We start from the raw sequence: 27,949 nt of genomic DNA, 5'->3' as shown, positions 1-27,949 counted from the left end.
AAGCTTAGCAGAGGATATTACTGACATTAAAGTAAACTTCGGAAAAAAAATACTTTGTGTATTACATCTTTTAGTATAAAAATTTTTAAATATTATCAAAATGTTTTCTTTCGTCTTTATCGAAAAGAAGATTTTAACGAGAAAAGTTTGCACTCGTTTAGGGGACCAGGGTTTCACATTGGTGCCTAAAACCTTTTTGCATCTAATTATTTTTTTTACCATTTGTTTTCATTTTTGGGACGAATGTGGGGGATTTCTGAGCTGACGGTAACTGCTGTCTGCTGATGATCTTTTTGCTTTGCAGGTGGCACGATGGGAGCATCGCACTCGGGGCCTCTCCAGGCTCTTTGGCGGCCCCTACGTGGCCTGTTGTGGTCTGGCAATCGTCATCATTCTGCTCAACGTTTTTAGGAGCCACAGGTAAAACGAAGAAGAAAAAAGATCAGGATTTTCAACTGATGATTGCAGTGTTACAAGATTAATTGCTGTCAAAATTCAACAAGATACAAAACTAATCACAAAATTTGGTATATTTGGTCGTCGTGGCAACCAAAATTCAACAATACATCCATTATGGTCTAATACGTTCAGCCTTTTATTCATTCACACACACATTCACACACTGATGGATGTAAGTTACATTGTAGCCCCAAAGACTCAAACAAGGTTCCTGAGGGACTTTGTCAGTTAGTGCATTTCTATTACAAATATGCACAAAACCTTTTCAATTTCACAATTGCAGTGTTTCCATTAAATGAGAAACAATTAAAATCACATGAATAAGTTTAAGTCCCAAAAAACATGCTACACCATGATCATCCAACCACTTCCTGTGGTCGTCTTCTGTGTGGTTTGTGCCAGTGGCAACATCCTGTTGTTGGTCACATGACTTGTGTGATGCTAAAAACCCATTTCTGTTGAAGTTTTGCAAAAATAAACCAATTTCATTACGGCCAAAAAACCCACCTCGTCCCAGCGCCAAATCGTTTTATCTAGAAACGATTTTTTGCTTATTTTTTTATTGCCGTGTTTCCATTTAGTGAATTTATTTTTTAAATGTCAAACTGTGCAATTATGGTCAATGGATGATTTGTGCATCCTTGACAATATAAGTAGGCATTTCATAGCTCATTTCATCTCCAAATAAGGATTTAATCAATCTCTATAATTTCTTGGGGTCATTTAAGTTTCGATGGAGTTTTCTCAACATAAAGCTGGAATTTATTCTTTTTAACAAGGGAAGTAAAGCATTTTGTAAGATGTTTGAATGCCAGCCAGTCACTCTGTGATTTAGAGTGCCTGGCCGTACACCAAGTGTTATCTTGATCTCTTCAAAGACTAGACAGCTCAGCAGTAAACTAGGGGTTATTTCTATCCCATATTAGAGATTTGTGAAGAGGGACATGTCTGTTAATAAAAAAAGTTAAAATCACCATGGAAGTATTTCTTAGCCAATCCTATGTCATTGACCAGTCAAAGAACCTTCGATCTTAATGGGAAGCCTGCTCACAGAAATGCTTCACATCTTTTTTCAGGATTTGAAGAGTTTAGTTTGTCTGACAATCACAACAGCACAATAAAAACCTTTATCATTTGCAAGTTCTCCACTATTTGAATACTGATGCAGAAAACCGGCATGCAGAGTATGCCTGAATCTTGGTTGAATAAAGTCAGTCATCTTAAAGGGGATGAATATTCATGAAGTCGGTTATTTTATGTTAAATAGTTTTATTTAATTACCCTTGTTTTATAGAAATTTACTTTGTATTTTGAGCACAGGAGAAGAAATCTTTTCTGAGGAAGCACTACACTGATACTTAATCACACAGACAGAGGATGTGCAAATTGTGCCTCCCTCCACTTGTCTAACCAAACGCCACATGTACAAATTTTTACAAGAAGGATACGAGCAATCCAATCTGAGCTACACGGTTACTGCTTTTACAGCAGCCGTTATGTTTTATCTCCTCAAGGGCCTGCATTTCCCAGTGTGAGTCAGTACTGTGTTCATTCATTTCTCTCTCAGGTAATTGACATCGAATATCACATCCTTTTACTATTACTGACACATTCCTCTCCGCTCTTTCAATTTCAATAGACTTTTTCATTTCGGATGTGGTTTTGTTTCCTTTTCTTTCCTCTGAAAATGTTTTTCTTTTCAAGAATACATTTCTTGTTTAAGTGTGATGAACCAGTTTATTTATTTTTAGTCGGTGTGTACTGTCATGCTTTGACGACTAATTGAACAATCCTGTAAACTGCTATCTGTTGAAGGACTTTTGCCAAAGCAAGCCATGTCCTTCATACCTTCCTTGTTTCCATCATTCCTTCCTTAAAAAAAAATCAAGCAGAGCTAAAAAAAAAAAACAACAACAAACAGAACTGCTATGTTTCTTCACATGTCTAACCCTAATGTCCAAACAACTAAAACCCTCTCTTACCTTGGTCAGTGTTCATGTATGTTTGTATAAATCCAACTGTGAAAAACACACAAGCCAGACTGCTTCTGGTTTTTGTGGGAAGAGGTGCTAAAAGGCCACTTATTGAGGAAGAAGCAGTTTTTTCAAAAGCAGCATAAAATGACAGATTACACTTTGCAAATGTACCAAGGGCAAAGATCTAGATCCATTTCATCAGCCCACCTGCTGTGGTCTGCTGACACATTGATGATAATGGAAGTTTTTTAATGCGGTAGAAACAGGGGGAGGCTTGCAAGCCTGAGAACACCGCCGTAACTGCAGCAGAAAAGGTTTGGAGGTGGCAGCATTATTTGTTGGTATTTTTGCTGCAGGATAGACTGATGCACTTCACAAATAGATGGCGCGGTGAGAAAAGAACATTATGTGAAAATATGGTAGCATCTCAAGTCCATTGGCATTAAAGGTTTTGTGACAAATGGGTCTTCCATTGGAACAATTACTCTAATCTCACCAACAAATTGGCTTAAGAACAATAGAGTTAATGTTTTGGCTTACAAAAACTCACATATCAGTCGCATAGAAATTTTGTGAGCAGAGTTGAAAAGGTTTATACGAGGAAGGTGATGTACAAATGTGAATCAGTTACACAGGTCTGTAGGAATGAACCAAAATACCTGCAAACTCCACTACTCTCCACTACTCTGTGAAGCTTGTGGAAGGCAGTGCTTCTTACTTCAAATGGATAAGTATATACAGCTTATTTTGGCACTCATCAAACTGATACTTTCTACAATCCTACCAGACCAAATAGTTTACATCTTATGATTTCAACTATTTGTCAAAAATATGCATATGTGTGACCTTAGAGGTCTTTAGATCCTTTGAGGTTCTTTCAAAGTCAATAGTTTGAGGGAGAACTTCTGTGTAACCAAAAGGACTGGGTTCTTTTGATTAAAACGCAAAATTACCATACAGTCAAAACGTTGAAACCAGGTTTATTCACCAATCTGATCAATGGAATTATTTAGTAAAATCATTCAAATGTACCTGCTTAAATGTAGGAAAATAAACATAGTCAGTGAGACTAAATGCACTGTACCCTGCTTAGCCAGAAGCAGAAATTTTCCGTTCTGTTTATGCTTCACCATTGCCTCTCGTTAGTGTAATTATAAGGCTTGAGGGAGATGAACTCACTCAATGCTTTTATTAACAGCCCTAATCAAATTTGTAATATAGGGCTTGCCACATTTAGTAGCACTAAATATAAACATAGAATATCCTTTCATCAACTGTTGTTGTTTGCAAATGCTGTGCTTAAAAAAAGAAGTCAGAAAAATGCAAATGGATTGTAAATTGGTTGTCTTTTATCTATTTATACTGCATGTTTTATCTAAAGTTGTAGTTGTACTGATTTGACTGCAGTGGAAAATGTGTTTATGTCATTTCATAATCATGTCCTGCAAATCTTATGCATTCTGATTAGTCTTGATATCAAAGTGTGTAAAGTACTGTGCTGCAAGACGATGTAGGAGTTCTTAGAGCGCCATTGAAACATAAGGCAGATAAGCATTAGTGTGGCGGGCATTACACAAAAGATTCAGGCGACAAGTGAAGATCAGTGGTGGATCCATGCTGATCCACCGTGTACTGCAATCTGCTGATCATTGCGTGTGTGTGTGGCTGTGGATAAGAGGGTAAGCCGTTTTCGTGGTCAGTGAGTCTTAAGGCCCCAACACCCTTGGCCGTACTTCACTCCCCGGATGTCCATGCGTACTCGAAGCAGACGTCCACCGGATACGTTCATGCAAAGGTAAACCTTTACAACCATGGATGTGAATTTGATGTCGCACAGTAAGCGGCTCAGGTGGAAATGGTGTTTACATTGAACGTTTGTTTAAGGTGACACCAAGCTGTTAAGGTTGAGAATCTGCCCATCTAGTCTATCTAGTCCATCTAGAAGTACATCAGCCAGGTTGCCACTTTGTGCCTCACTAACCTGTTAGTGCAATAGCTCCCCAGATAGTATCCACTCAGATTGTCAGAAATGAAGGAATCTGTCACAAGAAAAGTAGGCACTTGGTACACTTGATTATGGAATCTCGATTATCTGCAGAGGTCATTGAGCTTCTTCACATTATGAGAACGTCTGGTAGTTTTAAAAATTCTTATCCCTAGTTCACACGGTATTTTGTCCCAGTTTCCTCATGTCAACAATCTTAAAGACGCTCCAATTATCAGGATGGCTGTTTAGATAATCTTAAGAAATATTCCTGCTGTGTGTGGTGTGTTAAGAGTGATTTGGTCCGCGTGGAAGGATGTCGGAACCGCTCTTATCTGCAATCAGGAATATTCGCCATGTTAGATTGTCTTGGTATCACAGATATTGCAGAGTGTGGTGTTCTGCGAGGACAAACAAGAACACAGCCTGTTGAATGTAAAGGGTAGCCAATCAGAAAGCAAGGCCAGGAAAACACAGAAGGGACTTTTAAATACACAGAAGACAAAACAACTGTCACGGTACACCCAGAATGTTTGGTGGATGTCAGACACGTCTATTTCTAACTAACTGTTTCACTAACTGTCTCTTTGTCTGTTTACTATGAAGTCACGTTTGGTCTTGAGAGATTTTGCAAGATTTTCCATCTGACATCTGGATGTTGGTGAGTGAAATTGGTTTGTGAGTGGTGTGTTGCTCCTGCTGTGTAGCTCAATACCTCACACAGATATTTTTTTTTATCTTAATTTTTGTGGTCTCAGTTTTTGAGAATCATTTTTCTTGCCGTGTGAACCAGATGTTATACGGACTGTAATGTTTATTTAATATTAAATATTGAGCAGTTAAGCTACTGCTGGTTTTGGTCTAAATTCAGTGTTACCATTAAAGACAACATTATGAGTACTCAGCAGTCTTTGTGTAGTTAGTTATTTATAGTACAGTTCACTACGACAGCTGCTTGAGGACTATAGACACCACAGGAAAGGCAGACTCTGAGGTTCCATCCTCAGAGAATGGACAGAACCAAGGCTGTTTTCAATCACATCACTTTGGACAATAGTTAAAAAATGCTAATTTAATAGAAAAACATGTGTGGCTGTCAAACCAGATTCTTCTTGCTGGTGTTTTTCCTCCCATTGGATTTGTCCTGGCCTGTAATCGAATCTGGCGATGCCTTTCTGAGTTATGACCAAAGTCAATGGAATCTGGACAGTCTAAATGATTGACAGCAATAGGATGGAGTGCAATGAGTTGAGGGTTGAATAATCTCTTTTTTACTTATGTTCCAGTTCTAATATGACAAAGAAAAAAAAAGACTTGTGATGGTTTCTTTTGTCTGTTCGCAAACTGGCAAACTGCTGCAGAGATTATAGGTAACGGTCTGTCCATTTCTGCATCATATTGGATATTACCAAGTCCAACCTCTACGACCGGATTCTTTGCTACAGTTACATATTTTGCCTTTGCTGAGAGAGAATAACGGCTTATTGTTGATTTCTGCAAAATTGTTTTTCATACTACAGAACTGTATTTTTTGTATATTTTCATCCTGCAAAGAGAAGAAACTAAGGGGGAAATTTTGTAAGGGGCTAAGACATCGGTCCCTACAGACTTCTGTATGGTTTTGCCAATTTTTTGTTAAACTTGAATGTTTCAGATCATCAAAACAAAACGTTATTTCAAACAAACATGTAAACAAACAAGGAAATACAATAGACAGGTTTAGAATAATTTAATTTATCAACTGAAAATAACGACCCAAACCAACCTGGGTCTTTGTGGCAAAAAAAATTGCACCAATACTTAACAGATGGTTTGGCACAACCACCAACTGCCATCAAGTATTTGCAATAAATTATAAGGAATATTTTACTTCACTATGGAGAAAGTTTGTCCCACATTGGAGTGATTTTGAGACCTGTTTCAGGTGATGCATTTTTGTCCTTTCTGAAGTTGACTTGATGTTGTGCTATGAATCTCTTTCCAGCTGTGTAACACAAATGTGCTTAAGCTTAAGGTCACAAACTGATTGGCTGGACATTCTTCACCAGAATGTTTAGTAGAGAATGAAATTTAACAACAAAGTTACCCTTCAAAGCCTCCTCCGACCATCACATCACCACCATCATGTTTGACATTTGGTAGATTTTCTGTTCCAAAAACACTCTATAGGTTCACTTTCGTCTCATTAGCACACAGAATATTCTCCCAAACATTTCGAGGATGATCAGACTGCTTTTTATTTCTTTGCAAATGTTTTTTTTTATTATTATTATTTCTGGTAACTCTCCCGTTGATGTCTCCTTGTGGTTAAATCATGTAATTGTTAGTGCTCTCTTGGAGTAATTTTGGTAAGCTGGACTCTCTCACCACCGTTTCATGTTTTCTTTATTGGTGATTAATGGTTTTCTGATCCCCTAAAGCCTTCTTTACGTTTTCTAAAACTGACAGATATCAGTAACTTTCTTTCTCAACTGTTTTTGATGCTCCGTAAGTTGGGGAATAATGTGTTGATTTTTAAGATCTTTAAGCATACTTTCTTTTTATACAGGTTCAATCTACATAACTTTTTTTTTTTTTTAAATCTACAGGTAAAATTGAGTGAATGTTTCTGTTTAGTATTAATAATCTTTTTCTACTAAGCCTATTTCTTTCTGAAACTAAAAGTAGGTTGGTGGCCTGAAACATTTATATGCAAAGGACAAAAGAAATCTGAAGGAGGACAAATATTCACTGTAGCACTGTGATTTAAATTATAAAATTGTTATATATTTGACAGTTACATTTTTGTTATTCAAAAGTTGGCCCCCATTTTCATCCAAAGAAATTGGGTACGGAATGGTTCCAGAATGGTTGTTGAAACCTTGAAAAGACAGAAAATGTTGCTGTGAAACCACAGCAACACAACTTTCCTTTTGTTCTGTGTTTTAAAGAGAACTGACTCGCAAACCAAAGCTTTCTACCTTGGCCTTCCCACGCCTCCTCCTCTTCCTCCTCGTACCTCTATTTATTTCTACAACTAGACTTTTTTTCCCCCTCTCTCTCTTCCTGAATGGTTCAAAAACAGCATTGAATATGTATAGCCTTTTTCGTAATTTGCCATAATCTGGTGGAACTGCTGTGGTTACATGAATACTCGTCTGAAATTTTTCTTACTTTAGAACCGACTCATTGTCCGCTGTTATGGTGGTTCATCCATTTACAATCGCTGACCACCTGCCCACCGTCCCCATCCTACCAGACCTCTTTTCTAATCCAAATCCCAGCAGTGCACCTGTCCAGACCGTGTTATTCAACAGTTTGCCCAGCAGTGGCTCTTTGTGTCTGACGTGGTACAACAACATGCGCCACATCACATTTCACTTCCTGGTCACCTTTAACAAAGGAAGCGCGCCATAAGAGTCACAGCACAGACCCCGTAACCCAGTTTTCTCCAATTAACCCCAAACCTAGTTTTCACATGGGAGCCATTTTAGGCCCCCAAGTAAAATGCTGCTCACTGCTCCCCACATATGAATGTGGACTCACAACTGTACAACCTGTTCAGTTTTGCGTAATCTAGAAGCGCTAAAAGCGGCGGGCTATTTACGTTTGTAAAGCAGATTCAGAAAAGCTTAGGGAAGTGTCGACATAAATAAGCAACAATTGATCATATTTAGCTGATAAAGCAAAAGAGACACTTTAAACCTAGTAGAAAGTGAAACAGAGTGCATTTAGATTAAAAGTATTTAATTACGTTGATTCAAGATATTGAGGAGAATATCTGAAAAGTTGTAATAAAATCTGTTGGTTTGTTTACCAGAACTAGACAGGAATAATTATTAATGTTGTAAAACTATTATAAAACATAAATATAATTTTGAAGTTTGGCTCTAACACATGTTTTCTCTACACTGTTTCCCTTGATACTACTATTAATTTGTGTAGCTCTAGAGGCCCACATTTCATTCTTTTGTTGTAAAAGCTTCTAAATAATTTTTTTTTAAAGTCATCAGTGTTTGTAGTTAAACTTTTGGAGCCCGGCAGCTGCAGTATTACAGATATTTGTGGAATTGTAAGTATCGTCATTGTTAAACAAGCCGTTTCATAACAAGAACTGATTGATATGTCGGTTCGCAGACCAGACTCAGTAATTTCTGTTCACTGTTCACCACTCGAATATTCACAGCCACAAACTGTCCGAGCAAAAAATGAGGACACCGTTAAATATTTATAGTTTTCTTACAAAAATTTCAAGTTGTTGTACTCCAGGCATCGCGCCAGTCATTTTAAGGATGCTTATTGGTCCCCAAAAAACGAAGAAAAGCCGGACACTATCATCAATCAATAAAATCCCCACGGGCCGAACTTAAAAATTGGACGTTATGCCGCTAACACTTAGCTTTCGTCAACAACTCAGAGGCGGAAGTCTGAGCTCCACGCAACCCAAGTAATGTTTATTATTATTTATTATTTAGCTCACTGGAACACGGTGTGCTAAATAATAAAACATAAATTAACGAAGCTTCGAGGCAGGTAAGTATTCCTCGAGGAATTTTAATAATCGAGGCACTGGAATCATTCGAGGAATCATTTCAGCCCTAGACCACTTTAATTGAACTCGTGATGGACTCCACACACACACGCCCGCATGCACACACACAAACATAAATACATTTGGCTAAAGCATTGGTAATGGATTTATTTTGTGTCTTGCACTTTTCCATGCAACTATCATACACATATGATGGTTGCATAGACTAATAAGCCTAATAAGACTAATAAGAAATGCGCATCTTGTCAGTTACTTCAAAATTTCTTCATCACTACAGTGTTGTGTTGCTCTGAGCTCCAAAACAAACTGAATCCCAGCAGCAAATCCTCCAGAGTTTAGTGCTTAATACGTTCGGAGGTAGCATGTTTTCAAAAAGGCATCGCCAAAACCAAACTGAGCCCCTTTTAAAGCAGTCACTGACCCCTCTGTGCGCTTTCGATCCGAGCACCAGATAGAAAATGAAAATGCTTTTACTGCATGACTGCACTTACACAACCCACGACCCTCGCATCATCCGGAGAGAGCAATCAAGAGTGACGTCAAGCAACTTTAAAATGCACTCCGGTAAACAAGCACTCTCTTTTTCCCTCCGAATTCAACGAACACACTTTCACGCACAAAACAGAACATGCATTAAGAGGAGACTGTGGAGAGTCATGGAAATGTAGCTCTGGTCTTTTGGCAGGGTGTGCACCTGCTGCAGGTGTGCAACTGGCTTGTTGTTCTTTGCATCAAAGAGACAGATTCCACTTGTTCAGTTAAGAAGTAGCGGCGTGTGTTTGATCTGCAGTGCAGTGCTTATGCGGTGTTCAATCTCATGTCAATTAATTATTTTAGAGGTGGGTGTTTATTGAGTGGATATGCAGTGATGGAACAAGGTGCACCTGCTTCATTTCTGAGGGTCTATAAATAGTCAGTATCATGCAAAATTGACTTTTTTGAGCTTTGCAAGTTATAATGTTGTTCTGTCATCAAATTGATGTAAGCACACCTGATCATGTGTTTCAGTCGGGATCAGAAGATGTGCATGGCATTTTTACAAAAGCAAACTTTGGATATATTATCCAGAAAACAGCCAAACAAGGGCAGCTTGGGTCTAGCTCTGTCTTTATGTTGACCAATTACTGATATCTTCTTGTTCTAACCCCAAAGTCTTGTAGGTTTAGTAATTATATCACATTGCCACATTAAAATTTGAATGCAATTATTATTATGATTTTATTTATTTATTTTACATACAAAAGGTTCCGGCCAGAACCTTTGTAGTTGCACGTTTCTGGTGTGCCTGTAAATGTGATGCACAAGCAACATCCACAAACAGCAATGGACGACAAAGCTGCTTCTCTTTGCCCGCTGGGGGTAAAGAGAAGCAAAGAGGTAAATGAAGTAAAGAGAAAAACTTGATTTTTGCTTCAATAGACAATCTTAATGATCGGTTCTTACATTGAAAATGTTGTTTATTGTGATGCTTCTTGTCTATTGTAAGTTTTGTAAACTGTTTTATGTGGTTCACATCAAATTGCATAACTTTCCCTTTTTTCCAGTTTTAACTGACTGATGATTTCTTTCAATGTCAATATTCAACAAAGGAGACTAAAACATGGTACGCTGTGTCAGTGTAGAACAGTAAATAAAGTTATGCCTCATCTTTGTTGCTGTGCAGTATGACAGTGGTGATGAAGACCCAGGCCAGATGGGCGCTGATGGAGCGGACGGATGTTTTCTACGCCGGGATCTCCCTTATAGTGATGGGAACGGTTCTGGTGGTCAGCAGTTTTCTCGCTCTGGGCTTCACTGGGACGTTTTTAGGTAAATTTCAAGTCGTTTCTGACAGTAAATGTAGAGTGCAACAGTACACATATTTATATGAAAAATATCCATATGGACCTGATGGTCCACATGTAAGCTAAGAGAATGCAGTGCAACGTTCTGTAGCACGACTTTTAGACGTGATACCAAAACTAACACAGTGGACTCCCATCTATCACTAACTTTCACTCCTTAGAAAAATGAAGATTTTAGCTATTTTAACTTTTTATTATATTTTATTTTATTTGAAAACCTCAACAACAATCTTCATAGCCTCCATTTTTAATCAACATTAACTAAACAAAAGAGGGTAATAATTAACTGTATGCCTTAAGAGCTCTAATATTTATTTCCAGCTTGATTTTAGAATATAGTTTCACTTATTATTCTCCCTATTATTATTCATGTATTCCATTTTCTTTCCCAATTGCTAATTAGCTTCTTTCTATTCTAAGAAAATCTCCTTTGTTTTAGTTTGACAAGTGCATGTCAGTGTGTTCAGTGTGAGTCCTTGCTCATTGTGATGACTTTCTGTCTTGTCCTGCTGAAAACATTCTGGCATCATTGCAAACAATCACGAGTGCCGCAGCAATGACCGCTTGCTAATTCTTGATATGTAGATTGTAGGTCAGGGACCAGAGTGGGAGAGACTCATAAATGACCCAGACTGACTGCCCCATGCTTTTCCTGCCTCGCCCATGTCCTTCACTGGGTTCAGACAGGAGAACCAACAGAAGGGAACAGGAGTCCTCCATGTTTGCATCTCTGGAACGCACCATTTAAAATGGAGATTGGAAGAAGTGGGGGAGTGGATGGCACAAGAGAAGATGTCGCAATTATGCACTGCAGCGACCATTTAAATATCTATAGAAACAAGTGCAGGTGATTGTGAATGAAAGAACAGCAGGAAGCAGTTAAAAAAAAAAAAGGGTTGTATTTGTTCCGGTGTAATTATGGCGATTTTAGGAGTAGAAAATTACTTCTCCAGTAAAAGGTGGCGCATGTGGAAAGACAACTGGTCCAGCCTTTTAGCTAGAAGCATGATGTCTTGTGCTCCAAATGATGAGTCATTCAAGGATAAAAAGGCTCTGAAATTACGAAAACACACGTGTGCCAAGTCAAAGTATAGCAGACAAGGTAGGGCTGAAACCAGAAGTTTGCCTACGGAGAACCAAAGAGCAACACGTTTCCAAAAAACTGAGGAAAGTGGACAAGTCAGAACAAAAAGTATCCATAGGCAAAGATTCAGATTCTTTCATGTCTCGACGGGCAATTCATTTTACAGCAAGTCACAATAGAAACAACAACGCAGCAACAATTGATTTTTATCTATAGGTCATGGTACTAAATTCCACTGCTTCAGCCGATGGTGGTTAAAAACACAAAAGCTGTCGATGCTGCTGTTTGTTGCACGATCCTGCACCTTAATTCTGAAGAGAATTTCACTTGAAAAATTAAACACGAAGGTTTCTGTCTGTTGGCAAAATGAACATGAAATATATATTTTTTCTCTTTTTTATCATCTTATGTGAGGAAAAAGTTCGAACTACGAGATGGAAAAATCAGAAGTCTCAAATTAAAGATGAGGAAAACAGTCTGAATTCTGAGATGGGGGGGGGAAAAGTTAAAAAAAATCTGACATTAAAGACAATTCTGAAATTAAAATCTCAGATTTGAGAACTAAGATTAATAAGATAAAAGTTTACTTCAACCCCAGAATTGTGTGGAAAAAATCTAATTTCTGAGATGGGAAAAAAGTACAAATTCTGAGAAGAAAAAAAAAATCACAATTCAGATATAAAAATCTGAAATTTGATAACAAAGTCAGAATTCAGAAATAAAAGTCTGACTTTAACTCAGAATTTGTGGAGAAAAAAATCAGAGTTGTGAGAAAGAAGTCATAATTCTAAGGTGGATAAAAAGTAACAATTCTCAAATTAAAGTCTGGACACTTTAATTTAAGAATTGTGATGTCAAACCCAGTATTGCGAGACAACACTTGACGGAGTGCTTTATGGTTTATATTCTCATTATATTATATTCTTATATTCTCATTTGTGAACAAATTATGATATTTTGTAGCCACATTTGATACAAGGTAATCAAGTGTCTGATCATCACAGGCTGTCGGCCCATTCCCTCTAAAACCCGTCAGCAAATGGGCTTCCATTCACCAGATTACCAATCCACCGCTCGGTTCTGCTCGGTGTGAGCGTGGGCTTCGTCTGAAGGTTTCTTTTCAGCTCCTGTGACATTTAAGCACAGGACATTCAGGACATGTTCTTCATTAAACGAGTGACCTGAAGATTTAAACTGCGTGGCGCAGGAGCAAAGGCAACTTTCCAGTTTAATTGAAGTCAGGATGCTGCTTTATTGGCCGTTTTTTTTTTTTTTTTTATATGCGTGTGCAACAGTACAGCAGCAAAAACAACATCGTTAAAGTCGCGATTGTCTCCCAGATCTGAATGAAATGCCAGTCGTCACTTTGCGGGTCAGAACAATCGAGGCTGGCTGTATCGTGGGGAGGCCAGGTGAATCTGGGCGTCCGCTGAATGCCAAGCAGTTACGCTTATATAATCACCTTTCTTCTGCGCGCTTTCTGTGCTGTTAAGAAAGAGCATACATAATGAAAAGGCGTTATGTAATCCGGACATTACTGGCCTCCATTTGACAGAAAACGGGGCCAACAGCAACAAATGCATAATTCAGTGGCTTTTTACCTGCTGCGTGTGTGTTTGTGTGTGTTTGTGTGTGAATGTGAATATTTCTATGTAGGTGGGCAGGGGAGGCATAAGAGAAATATTCAAATGTGCACATCCTGTTGCCCTTATCACAACAACTGGGTCAGATAACATTTGTGTTTGCCTGGGCACAACACTGGGAATTGATTGCATAGCAAAATGTGGTGGGTGTGCGAGCCGCAGTGAGGAGTGTCCTAGTTCAGCTGACCTCATGTCCAACGACGCTAACCGCAAATAAACATCTTAACTAACTTTATCTTCACATGACTGACTTAGAAATACAATCTCTGCTGTTAAAGATGTTCGTTCTTTCACTTTATTTTGACTTTCAACGAAGATATTAGCAACCGAACGAATTGTGTAAAATATCAGATGAGAAGCAAAACATGGCAGATCAGTGTTTTGTTTTTTAATAAAAACATAACCGGGATGCAGTTTAAGGGTTACAGCAGCACCTTTAGGTTAGGCTATGTCTGAAAGTGATTTCGAATAATGTACTTTCCAGGCTTATAGTACGAAAACGTGCAGTAAGTGAAATTTTCAAAGATGAGCCACATTTTTAAAGTGCAGCACGTTCCGTAACCGATAGAAGAAGAAAACGCAAAAGGATAAAACGCAGCAACTTTACTGACTTCTTTTGAACTTCTTTGAAAGCCTGTTCAGGTTGGCAGCAGATGTGTCTCCATACTAAAATGGGCTCTTTGCACCTCAGCTTCCGCGTTCGGGGAAAAGCGGCTCAATGTTTTCCGATCTATTGAAAATGGCACTTTACACTGGGTATTTGCAGGGCTTGTCCAAGGTAACAATTAATGATGTACATCGATCCGAAGCCCCAACAAGTAAGCTGGAGAAAGGTTTTAAGATGTTCGCCTCGTTATACACAGATACGAAGGTGAGTTTTACTTTCTTTAAACTTTGTGGCTAACATTAGCTTTAGCTTATGCTAGACATTTTTCTTGTAAAAATGTGCTATTTAAGTATATAAACATTTTTCATCATTCATTAACCGACAATGTTTTTACCTTATTTTCAAGTATATTACGTGATTTATTGTCGTTAGTGTCAGAGACCAAGTAACGGTGGATTTTACGGTTCAGGCTTTTTGCTTCTGAAGCCTGAGGAACAACAAGCCCATAGCTTAACAGTAGAGCAGCTCTGGTGTCGGAGTTCTAGTTCAGCTGACGGTTCAGGTTCAAAGTTGTTGCTTTTAGAAAAATATGGCCGTGTTTCTTAAGGTCTCCGTGTTATTTCGCTTTATTAGTTTTGCATGCTTCTTGTGAAGCAGGACAGTGTTTACAGCAGTGTGTACAGGCGGATCAGTAGCTCGGCTGTCTGGCTCTGGTCTGCTCTCTGGTTCGCATAAACTCGCTCTTTCAGGCTGAATACAGAAGTGAGTCCATGGAAATAACACAGAACGGCTCCTCTACCTTCTTTAGGCTGAAGAAGTTGATCCGGAGTGAAGTGAAGGCTGTAAACTTTGCTGTGCGGCGTTAGCTTTAACTGGTAGCGACGAATATTTACAAGCCATCGTCTTCTTAATTCAGGACTGTTTATAAATCCATGAAAACTTAAAAGCCCATTATATTAGGAAGACAACAATGTTCATAGTATTGTTTTATTTGCGTCTGAAATAAGACTTTGTCTTTTCTAGCTGTCATGGTAACTCAAAGCGGAAAAAAGAGAGCCGCATTTGCGCATGCGGTTGTGACGTCAGCGAGGCAGGTGCAAAGAGCCCAAAACTGCCTTTTTAAAACCCTTCTTCTGAACACTTTCCAGCTGACTGGTCACTGGTAAGGCCGGCCAGGCTTAAAATGGGCCATAATCGGTCAGCAGACGATTTCCCAATCCATCTCTAAATAGTGCCAAGTAGAGATGGAACATACACACCCCCACACACCCACGCACACACGCACACACACACCCCCACACCCCCACACACACACACACACACACCCCAAAACAAATGCATAAGAGAAAATAATGCTTCCAGAGTGCTGCTAGCGTTATAAATGTAAAACTGTTTTTACGTTATCATCGCCATTAAAAATACATTTGACGGAATTCAACGTTCAGTCAAAACATCAAAAAAGTAAATAAAAATCCAGTCGAACTTTGTTGTCATTTAGCTGTTTGTGATTTTGTTTGTTTTAAAGAAATCCTTTAATCCAATGTTTCTGTGTTTTTTGTGTAGGCGACTACTTTGGCATCCTGATGGATGAGAAGGTGACCGGTTTCCCCTTCAGCGTCGTAGAGAACCCGATGTATTGGGGCAGCACAGCCAACTACCTCGGCCTCGCGCTCGTGTAAGTACAGTAAATGTTGCCAGCTTTCTACCGATGTTCTTGTTGCAAACAGTTCGCAGTTAATCACCACCTTGAAAGTTTGCCGCCCCGAGACAATGAAACTCCAGCAGAGTTGATGCGTTTGGCCGGCCAGAACGGCACCGGCGTACGTCAAACGGCATTCTAAATGAGGAGAGTGCACGCATAGTTGATGAACTCCCGACCTAAAAATGGAACTTGCTGTTGTTCTCCGAGTTGCAAATCACGGCTGAAAAACGCAGCAAGGTAAAATAAGTTTTACGTGTGGCCCCAGTCTCCATGGCAACTGTGACAACACGGCTGGGAGATTAGAGTGTGTGGTTGCTAGGCAAGCTTTTATGGAGTTGATGAACCAGACTAATAAAAGCTACGAGTCTCCTTTCCCCCTCTCTCTTCTTCATCACTTTTTTTCCCTCCTCATTGCTGTTAAGACTAGTCTGGATTAGGGACTCTTTCTTACACCTCTACTTAATTTTGCTATTTTCAAATGTTTCTCCTTTTTCTTGCCTGGTCAGTTTTAAATGCAGTTGACTTCATACTTACTAGCATCGTTGTAAAATGTATTAAAACCCTCACAAATTTTCTTTTTCATTGTGTGCATAGTCAAACCAAAACTTTGAGTCGAGAAAGAACAATGAATTGAATAACAATAATTTAAAGTAATTTGATTAAACGCGGGAACTTCAGGTAGTAATAGTTATTATTATTTTGCAAATATTTCCCAAAATGCTGAGCAACATGGCCTAAGATTTCATTTATAAAAACAGTGAAAAGGGGAAACTGCCATGGGAGTGAAAACCTTTTAGAGGCTTTGTAGGTAAGAGGGTCTGTAATGGGCTTAAAGAAAATGTAAAGTTGGATATCATTTGTGTCAAAATTAAATTTGATCTCGAAATTATGGAAAGCATCACCAACAGGAAGTAGATACGTGACCAACAAAACAGGACAGAGGAAGAACACCTGCAGTACATGAAAATATTGATGTATACTAGTGCCAGAACTTTAACGTGTTAGTTTCCATTAATTAATTACATAGATTTTAAGGCGCAAAAATTATAAAAGTGATTAATCACTTTTATAATTTTTAAACATACTAAAGTCCCGAGTTGGATCCTTTGTATTCCCGTTTCTGGTGTGGCCATAAATCTAACGCACAAGCTAACAACAGTGCTAGACGAAGAAGCTACGTCAATCTGGTGGAGTGACAATTACAACAATGCTTTTTTTTTGTGTGTTTATGAATTTTTAAGCATCATCACATTGAGTTTGTTGTTGCTACAATGAATCTCAATTCTTATAATGCTAAATAAAGTCCACAATAACCAGCAACGACAGGATAAATGGCTATTCAAATTGTGAGAAAATGAAGTCACTTTAGTTGGAAAGATGTCCTTTCTGTAAATTTTGCAAATAACCTCATTTAATAATTTTAGACATCTTTTTAATTCTATAAAGAAATTGTGGCTGCACAGTTTTGTGGTTGGTAGCACGGTTGCCTTGCAACAAGAAGGTCCTGGGTTTGCATTGTCTTTCTGAATGGAGTTTGCATGTTCTTCCCACACGCTTTTTATCACTACTTAAATTTCTCATTGAATTAATTTTCTAAATCATGTTATCACTAATAAAGAATAACCTTAGGAGCGTTTTTGCTTACTTTGAGTGAATGGCTTGAGGCTGTAGAAAGATAAAAGCCTCTCCATTAGCCCTCATCAGCTTTTTCTCTCCTGTTTGTGTGAACTGGCCACTAAATGAGCCCACACCTGTTAGAAAATGTACTGAAAATGTTGCATTAAGACAAGCTGAACAGAGCGGTGTATATCAAATGGAATCTAAATATAGCTGCTTCATGTTTTTCCATTTAGTGACTAAATATTGGATTTTTTTTTTTTAGATTATGTCAACAAACTGGTGAAGTAGAGCTTTATTTTTTAGCCAACAGGTATTAGTACCAACATATCCAGTAAACAATCATTTTCAGAACTACATTTGCAATAATCTAATTTTATTTTCAAAATGTAGGAAAATTTAAGTTAAAGTACTTCATTTATAAACAGAAGCGTTTTGTAATTGATCTGTTTTGTGGTGACACTTTGAAATGTGGAGCATCTGGTGAAGCCTTACGTTATGATGTCCAACAGACATCACAGCTGATAAAATGCATCTAAAATAGATCTGTTATTAAAAGCCTAATTCACAGCAGACTCTCAGAAACTATAACACAATGAAGTACATTCTAAATTGGCTTGGCTTATAGTTCATACAATTAAGTCGATAATTACTCAGTTTTCCAAAAGATTTATGTTAATGTCTGCGTTTCTCTGGCAAATTAAGCATAAAAACATAAGAGAACCTATTTTTCTAGTATATAGTATTCAGATGTTGAGTGATGGTGTGGAAATTCTACAATCACCTTGGTTTTTAGTTGTTGCGCACCCTCCCCTTCCCTTCACTCTACTTTGCTCCTTTTTGAAAGGTTTGTTTTATTAAAACCGTCTTCGCCGAGTGCATTACAACTGTGGTCAGTTGTATCAGAGACATTCATCATGTGGTGGGGCGTGGGGTCTCCGAGAGAGACGGAACAAAGATCACTCTGCGCTCTGGGCCACATCACGCCCTCAAACTCTGGGCTACCGTGTTGGTGCGCAGCTACATAAGCACTGGCTTGATTGGGAATCTGATTGGCTGGAGAAAAAGGAGTGTTTTGTAGTATTGATAGTATTGATCAGCGCTAGTAAATCACTGTCGTTTTGACAACAATGGCTATTGCCCTTTTGGTGTTAAAATGTCCCTCCGGGTATAGTTGTTTTTCTTGTTGGTGATAGATCTTGAGGTCATTAAATTTGGAAATTTTCCATTTGTTTCCTGAAAACTAAAGCAACAAGCAATGAGTAAAGATCATTTTGCTCCACTTGCCATTTTGTACCGTTGTAGTTTTGCTTGATTCTTATCCAACTTATGCTTCTCCGCGTGTCGTCGGCTGCACAGGCAAAGATTCTGAAATAAAAACAGAAATGTCAACCAACTTCTGATCGACTGGTTGACATATTCAGACACTATGTATTGTCACATTCTTAAAATAATGGCCTAAGTCTTGATTTTTTTTCTCTCCCAAAATTCCACTTTTAGCAAAAAAAAAAAAACACATTTGTCTTTCTAAAAAATATTTTGGGCAAGAAAAAAAAATCACTATTGGCTAAAAATTGACCATTATTTTGGGATGGTGATGACTGTATGTTAATTTATGTTCTAAGACATTCTTTTCCATAAAAAAGTTACATGAGATTACTTATACCAAAAATAACATACAAATCAATGGGAGAATAATAAAATTCTAATGTCACATTTTGTTAATTTGCCTTTCCCCAAAGTGGGAGCTCTGCTGTTTCTGGATCAGGTGATAATGAGCTTGTACTGAGAATCACGCTGAGTCACACAGCGTGAAAGAAAATGAAAGGGGCAACTTTTAAATAGTATTTCAGTTCCATTGTCACTTCCTCGCCGCTTTCCAAGCGGAAGCGGAAATTCAGGGAGTGTTTCTGTCAACTAAATGGACATAACGTGGCACAATCAAGTCAACCGGCGGCGACCAGGTTTGGTCATAATATTTGTACTAACGGGGGTTTGGAAGTGGGTCAGTAGCACAAAGAAACCATGAAACGAGGTCCGCTGACTCATGGCGTCAGATTGGTCCGTCTGAATAAGTGGGAGTCGAATGTTGTGCATAACATCTGAAGCTGACTGAAGCCGTGAGAGGAATGTAATCGCAGCTGTTCCATCGCTGACATAGAAATCAAAGTCATGTGAAAACACTTTAAATGAAAATGTATTGTACCAATGTCTGCATTAATATTATAGTATCAATGCAGTATCAAGTAGTTTTGGTCTAGTTTCTAGTGCAAATATCTTGGCAGACTTGAAATACCTAGTTACAAGTAACTTTTTAGCAAGCTGTAGAGGCTTGTTTTTAGTCAATAATTCCTTAATACTGATGAAGAACTACTTATTCCAATGGGAGATTATTTAACTTATAACAAGACATTTTAGGTTATAAGTTAATTCAACTGCCAATAGAACAAGTACATTTTCATCAATATTAAGGAATTATTGACTTAAAACGAGCCTCTATATCCGGGGACACCTCTGCTCTATATCTTGTTGAAAAATTACTTTTAAGTTGCTTGGTCTTGGGTGCTGTTGTGGCACAGAGGCAAAGCACAACCCACGTATTGAGGCCTTAGTCCTCGTGGCGGTGGTCACAGGTTTGATTCCCGGCCTGGTGAGATTTGCCGCATGTCTTCCCCTTCTCTCATTGCATCTTCAAATTCCTTTAGTTCCTGCACCTCTGTTTAGGCATCATATACTGCTGGTTGATTTTTGAAGAGCTACAAAAAACTACATGGCTGCATCCCAGCAGTTTTGCTGTTCCCATGTTGGGTAGACCCCTTTTGGGTTCCATTACATGAGTCTTGAGCAGCAGATATTTTACCGCCAATTCTGCTTCAAACTAAAGGGAATAACAGCAACTGGATGTAGAGTTTATCATCTACTTCTCAATGTAAAGGCCTGTTAATGCCTCCTAACTTTGGAGGCATTAACAGGCAGGTTGATTGGTGTTCCTTGTTCTCCCCAAAATCCATACACTATGAGCCTTAATGGCCTTTGTTTATGTCAATCTGTACAATCTGAGATGTGGACACATGACAGCGATGTGTGCCGCAGCTGACTGATGACAGTTGCTGATTTAGGGAACATAGATAGCAACGCTGCAGAGCAGCAGAGCCACTCATCTCCCTCAGCCTTCAGCCTGATCTTCTGCCACACGCTTGACCTGGATGTTGCTTAGGAGAGCATTGGCTGTGGACATCTTAATGTTTGTGTTAGACAAGGAGTTATTGTATTTTTGGTTTGCTGATTTTGGTTAGGGGTTTCTGCAAAGATTACTTTGTTTGTTATTATGACCTTTACCCACACTAAAGCAACTTTCAGAGTCGTTCTGCTTGTACGATTTATCTGTGAAACAAGTTACCATGCCGACCTCGTGCCTGTAGTGAGTTGGCTGACCTGTCACCTACTAAAACCATCTGCTAAACTGCCAGCAATAGCCTTCACATTTTCTGTTAAGGCTAACGCTAGCAGCTAATCCATGAAGAGTAAGCTGATTTCGGCCATCTTAAAAAAGCTCCGGTCTTAAATTACTTTCTTGGAAAAAGAATTAAACTGTCATGCAAATTGTGAGTTAAATTTAAAAATGTTACAAAAGAAGGGGGAAAAAAAAGAAAATTCAAATTAGCCGTGTTTCCATCTACTGGTTTGGAGCAAATCAACCAGGCTACGCAAAACGTAATTTCATCTGACGTTGACGCTACACATGGCTGCACTAAACAGCAGCCATGCACTACATCCACTAAAAAAATACATGCACTAAAAAAAATAATAAGAGCCTTTTACTGCGTCCGGAAACACACAATATCACATTCATTCACCCACTCATTCGTCGTTATTGCCTCTGATGTACATCCCTACATCAAACCTCTAAGTCGGAGGTTTGAACTTAACCATTTTTCTGAGTTTTGTTCCTCTGGTAAGGCACAGATTCACCAGTGGATGAGGGAGGAATTTATTTGGAATTTTGACAAACTTTTTTTTTTTTTTTACAAACCTTTGTAATGTGATACTTCACAATGCGCATAAAAACACATTGATGGAAACACAGTTAGTGAGACCCGTTTGAGATGGAACATTGGTGAAGTGGCCAGAGGACTCAAAAATCAACCCGAGTGGTTAAACAGCTCATCCAAAAAGTCACTAAAGAACCCAGAGAAGCATTTAAAGAACCAAGGTAGCTTTACCTCTAGACTCCAGGAACAAATAATAATCTTTAGTGATAAAAAAAAAACTGATGATACTGTGAATGTGTTTTGTCAAGTGACTCATTACAGATCACAAACTCTTTAAAGAATGTGATTTTTTTTAAAAGAATTGAAACTATTCCTTTCACTGGCAAATCACTTCTTGCTCCATGTTTTTTCAATGGCCACCTTGTTGCTCGAAATAGTTCCAGACGTTTTGGGTTAAAAATGAATTTACAAAATATGAAGCATACTTTTCTCTTTTTTTTCATTTATTCAAAAACTATGCTTTTCAAATTACATCCTTCCTCCACAAAAAGCTATTTACTTTGGCCAATATTATGCTGTTTTATAACTAATGGTTTTTGCACGTCAGTCACACCTGCCCATTATGAGTTATAGATTTATTTATTTTTGTTGTCACTGAATGAATTTTTTTTTTTTTTTTTAACACGGCTGCATTCTGATCACTTCCACATACACATAAAGATATTGTTGTTCCATCGAAATCTGTGTCACATTTCTCATCTGCAATATGTAGGACAGATAGTTCTTAGTTCTTAGTCTTTTCTTGTCTATGTGTCCCAGTGAAGTTAATCTCCTTCGGTCTCAGGGATGTCGTCATACCCTTTTATCTTACTTCTGTTTTTCTCTCTGGTTCTGTCTCCAGTGGTGCCAGTCCTGTTGGGTTAGTCCTTACTGCCATGGTGGCCCTGGCTTACAAAGTGGCCATAACATTCGAAGGGTAAGTCTCAAAAGCCTTGTTGTCATTTCTCACAAATGTATTAGAGTTATTAATATTTGTATCGGTTCCGATATTGAAAAAACAATTTCCAGATGGGGTTTTGTGACAATGTGCCTGATCCATAAGGGCAGAATAGCCTATATTTGTGTCCCTATATTAATCATCATCAGAGTTTGACATCAATTTAAATGTCATGAAACGTTAAAATTTACTTTATTTTGAAAAAGCAACACTGTCGGTGTATTTTCTGGCGTAACACCGGCATCCACCTGTTTAGCTGCACTGTTTCAGGAGATGTGGAGGAAAAACCCCCAGCTGATTATCACACCGGGTTTTATTGGGTGTTCACATGTGTTTATTTTGGTTTTGGACAATGAATTGAAAGTTTTAAGTAAGCACATGGCACACTAACATCTCCCAACACGTCACTCAACCCACGCCGGTAAAGTGAGTTAGAAAAAAAGATACTTCAATAATGACATTCACCATGAAAATGCAGGTGGGGAAAAAAAACAATGTTCTATTGTTCTAACATATGATTCATAAGTATTTTGAAATCATTTTAAAGTTCGTCTCCACAGAGAATAAGTAGCAACAAAACTGAAACAAACCAGCCAGACAATAGTTCTAGAAGTGGTATGAGGGCTCTGTGAACGGGTGTGGGTGTATGTAAGGCTTGCTGTAGGTTTTTATTTATTTTTTATTTTGCTTCTGTCAGTAAAACGGAGACGTCTCGATGACTGACGTGGGTTGGCAGGCTTCTCAATTTTCTGTTGGCTGAAGAAAATTCCCTGCTGTACCGAAAGTGTTGCTTTAGGTTACTGAGTGCTTTTGAGAAGAGGCTGTATCCATCGATTCAAACACAGACGGACCTGCATGTTTTCTCGCAAAAGCATCTACACCCCTAAGACATTAAAAAAATATATATATATCCTCAGTAAAACACAATGAAGTTTGCAGTTTACAGAGATTTAAGGGACTCAAATTAACTCGAAAGAGGAAATTTGTGCAAAGTTTTGCTCCCTTTTTGTACACTCCGCTTTTACCCCGTGGCTAATTAAAATTCTTTATATCTCAAAATCAAGATTTAAGAAGGAGTGTGATTTTCTGTATTATTTGCTGCTACATGCAAACTGAAGATGTGCAGGTACCAAATTTAACCACACTCTGCAATGATGAAGGGAGCCGTGTGCTATATTTGTCTAACGTGTGTCTCACTGATTCTTAACAGTACTATTAGTTAAGAGGTGGGTGTGTGTGTGTGTGTGTGTGTGTTTGTGGGGGTGTGTTTGTGTGTGTGCGTGGGCGTGTGTGTGTGCGTGTGTGGGGGTGTGTGTGTGGGCGTGTGTGGGGGTGGGTGTGTGCGTGTGTGTGTGTGTGTGTGGCTAAGGGAATATTACCCCACACAGTGATTCGAGTTGGTAAGAATCACCAGTGTGAGAGAGGCAGGAACCCAGCAGAGAACAGGTGGTGATGAAGTGAATCCCATGCAGCCCAGTCAGCTCACAACCGTCATAAATCTAGGAGAAAAGAGGTGATGATTAGTCGAATATAGGTTAATAAAATATGTTTTTATACCTCAGGAATTTAAAGAGCAAATATTTCTGTACGTTTGTGGGTGGCACAAGTAGGTCAATGTTTGTGTTTAGTTCAGAGTGGCCTTATCAACCAACACAGCCATAGAAACGGGTAAAGTTTTCTCACTTATTCCTTCATGTCAGCTGAAAGAATATGTTCTCTTGTTGTAACCTCAGTTGTCACATATTCTTTTGCTCGAGTTTAAAATTTAATTTCTCAACTCCTGGTTTTATTTTTCAAAAAGTAATAAAAATGATCACAAACTGCAAAACCAAACTGCAAACTAATACCAAATATATTAAATTTTGTAATCTTTCGTCCTAATAATTTTTTTTCTTGTCCATTGCAGAGTAATTTTATTCATAAATCTGAAAACATGCTGAAGTCCTTACACCAAAATTGTTTCCAAAGTAGTCCTGCGATTAAATAACTCTTCACAGATCAGCATTCAGCAGAGTAAAAATGGGCTTTCTATTTTCAGAATTGAATTTTAAAACATCTCTAATCCTCTTGACTGAACTCCTGCAGCTTCAGTGCAACATTGTTGGATAATAAAAGTTAATTTCCATTTAAACAGTGTAGAATTTGACTTGTGGACAAAATCGGTAACATAAAATGTTACTGAATCTGTAAATTTACTTTGAGTTTTGACCTTAATCCCAGTTCTCTCCATCGACAGTGTTTTCTGATTTCATAAGTAGTAGTTTTTATTAACTGATGTTGTGTCAAAATAAAATCAGGAGTTTAATTAGAGGAGCTCTTAGTTGTTAAAAAGCACCAGCTGTTAATGAACTGCGTTTCAATCCAAATTTCACCCAATTCATTCGCAATCTGTCAGCAGAGACAAAGATATGTGAAGCAGAGCGGCTGGCTTTAGAAACCTGCCTCTTTGCTTTCATCTCGTCTTTCTTTAGAGGCTCTTTTTGCGAACGTTAAAAGTTTTCTAGTTAGTACATTTTATGTTACTGGTTGTGCAATGTGACCTAAATCTGCTATGACCTGCTTCTGCACATCTGAGCTCACAGAAAAAAGCTAAAATAAGAACCTTTACATAAGGAGAAATACAATGAGTTTCTGCCACTCAGCAGGTAACATACAGACACATCACATCCAGCTGTTTGATGTAAATCACAAATTGAGATATATTGCAGGCACAGTCGTGATATAAAGAAAGCACCTTGAAAAACTCTGTGTTTTTCAAACTCAGTGTGGACAGATTTGAAATGGGTCTAGATCCAAATCAGGTCTGGTGTGTAAACCTAGTTACTCTACCTGACTAAATCTAACCTGCACATCTTCCCATGTTGCTTTGGGGGAATGATTTCCGTTTATTGAGGTTTACAAACGATCCTCAATCTCTCTTGAGGGCCCAACCAAGCATTTCAACTGAGGTTAGGGTCTGGATTTTGACTGGACTGCTGCAACTTTAGGCTTCTTTTTGAGCCAGTCTGCTATGGCTTTGTTGATGTGAGTAAGGTCATTGATGACCCTGTTTTGGCTCAGCTTCTTCTGTCAAATAGATTGGCTCACATATGGCTCTAGATTACTTTGGTACACACTTACTGGTCAACAGAATGGCTGGTGAACAGACCCAGCCTATCATGTGTACAACACCAGGCTTGACACTTGGGATGAGGTGTTTGTGTTTGGTTTTACACCAAACCTGGCATTTTGTATTAAAACCAAACATCTCTACTTTGGTTTTACCTGTACCAAGCTCTACCACCAGAACCAGCACGAAAATTCAACTCCTTAGGGACTATTTGACCAGCACTGACATGGTTTTAGGCAAAATACTGCAGAACCAATCAAATTTACACTAAAGTGTCACAATTCACACAGAAAACCTATATAGAACCCTCTAAACCCTATTTACAGTTTATCAACTAAAAGACATTGACTTTGAGTTTAGCTACATTTTAACTTTTGTAAATCTGAAGCTCTACAGGAGTGGTCTTTTTTTTTTTTTTACCATGACTGTATATTTGCTACTACATTCTAACTCATACATGCATATTGTCTGACAATCACAAGCACATATTTATGCGTCAGAATATATGGGTGTTTGCCCAGTGTACCAAGACACACTGAACAGGGAGCACTAATCTACATTCTTTATGAACATACCAACATAACACGCAAAGCCATAATAAACAAAGCTAAGAGAAAATGACAGAGTATCCATGTAAATACTGAGCAATAAATTACTTTTCATGAACTCCTTTTGCCTGTTTCCTTCCTCATCAGGGTTGTCTTGTTTGCTTAACTCGCATCCTCTGAACATCAAGCAGCAATGGCAGCAAGGTGCTCAATCAGCTTTCCCAAGATGAGGCGTTCAGGCTGACCGACAAGTGTAGGAAAACCAACATTGAATCTCAAATTCATTCGCTACGCTAGTCTTCGTGCCAATTAAAGCAATCCATGTATAAGAAGATTTAATATTGGGCAACAGGAGCGGGTCACGACTGCGACGCCGGTCAGCCATGGTGTCATTTTTCGTCCACTGGGGAGCTAAAGATTTAACCACACGCTGCGCTGATTACGGGAGCCGTGTGCTATATTTGTCTAACGTGTGTCTCACTGATTCTCAGTAGTGCTATTAGTTAAGATGTATGAGTGTGTGTGGCTAAGGGAATATTACCTCACACAGTGAGTTGGTAAGAATCACCAGTGTGAGAGAGGCAGGAGGCCAGCAGAGAACAGGTGGTGATGAAGTGAATCCCGTGCAGCCCAGTCAGCTCACAACCGTCATAAATCTAGGAGAAAAGGGAGAGAGAAATGTTGGTTAAAAAAACACTTTGTGAATATTAAAATTGACTTTTTATTCCTACTTATTCATCTTTTGGTTTCTGTAGTTGCTCCTAATTAGGTGTAATTAGGAGCAATTACACCTAATTGCTCCTAATTAGGTGTAATAAGCAAAGGCAAGGAAAATTCTGATCATTTGATTCAGTTTTTCACATTCATCACTTGACGTCTTAAAGCTCAGAATTTCAAAGTACGAAAACTTAAAGAACAAATCCAGCTCAATGTTTTATTTATTATTATGAAAATAAAATCCATCTGTAGATGTCTGTGGGTGGCAAAAGTAGGTCAATGTTTGTTTAGTTCAGGTTAGCCTTGGTAACACAGCTATAGAAACGTTTCCAGTTTTCCCATTTAGTCCTGAATATCAGCCGGAAGAATATGTTCTCTTTTTGTAACCTTCGTGTCATGTATTCTTTAACCAGAAGTTACAATTTAATTTCTAAAGCCATGGTTTTATTTTTCCTGAAGTAATCAAACATTACTGTGTGCTCTGAGGAGTTTTTTGCCTTCTCATTTAGAAGTTGGATTTTCTGATCTTTGCTATGAAATTGGCTAGTTTATTTAAGAGTTTACCAGAGATTGTAAAACAATCTTGCTGCAAGGATGTTCCAGTAATACATTTTTTTCTTTATTCAAGCAGTTTCATTTCTGACCCTCTAAAGCCTATGTTTAGATTTATAGGGGGACCAGAAGCTAACACTGTTTGGGAACAGATTATCTGAGTTCCCTTTTACTACACTAAGAGGTACATGGGTACTCTTACTTGCTAATATTATTTCCTCATATTTAGTTGTGTCCAATATCCCTTCAAAAGAATAAAATGTAAGCAAATGTGACTAAAATTTCTAGTAAGATGATATGTCTGTAGATCAAACGAAACCATGAGTCTCCCACACATTCTCCAAATGTGTCAAGTTCTTCAGAAGTCCGGTTCAGGTGTGTCAGCCACGTGCCATGGAAATGATATCTTGCACACATATTGTCCCCGTCAGCAAGGGAAACCCGGAGACATCTTCCTATCATACGCTCCCGCACCCATGAGCTCCGCCACGGTTCGCTACACACATACAACCTCCTGGCACCGTGTGGTACAGCGTTCCCTTCCCGCATTTATTGTCCTACTGCATGTTTGTTCTCCTGTATTTGCA

The 27,949-nt window shown here is 38.5% G+C and overlaps 1 protein-coding gene and 1 long non-coding RNA gene across 2 annotated transcripts in view; one reads left to right on the top strand and one right to left on the bottom strand.

Annotated features, from left to right (window-relative positions):
* pemt (phosphatidylethanolamine N-methyltransferase) overlaps positions 1–27,949 on the top strand; it is an 80,232-nt gene that overhangs the window by 51,940 nt on the left and 343 nt on the right. The window contains exons 3-6 of the mRNA XM_032573666.1: positions 305–420; positions 10,614–10,759; positions 15,692–15,803; positions 22,341–22,415. Coding sequence (XP_032429557.1) covers positions 305–420; positions 10,614–10,759; positions 15,692–15,803; positions 22,341–22,415 — 449 coding nt within the window. The remainder of the gene's footprint in view (positions 1–304; positions 421–10,613; positions 10,760–15,691; positions 15,804–22,340; positions 22,416–27,949) is intronic.
* LOC116726798 (uncharacterized) lies at positions 17,886–27,944 on the bottom strand. The gene is made up of 3 exons (XR_004340668.1): positions 26,635–27,944; positions 23,816–23,935; positions 17,886–18,815 (listed from the first exon to the last, which is right to left on the bottom strand). It is a non-coding gene; the product is annotated as an uncharacterized LOC116726798 (long non-coding RNA).

Source organism: Xiphophorus hellerii, chromosome 10 (assembly GCF_003331165.1).
Source record: "Xiphophorus hellerii strain 12219 chromosome 10, Xiphophorus_hellerii-4.1, whole genome shotgun sequence".
Taxonomy (NCBI): domain Eukaryota; kingdom Metazoa; phylum Chordata; class Actinopteri; order Cyprinodontiformes; family Poeciliidae; genus Xiphophorus; species Xiphophorus hellerii.
Note: the sequence above shows the minus strand (reverse complement) of the source record. Positions and strands in the feature narration are given on the sequence as shown.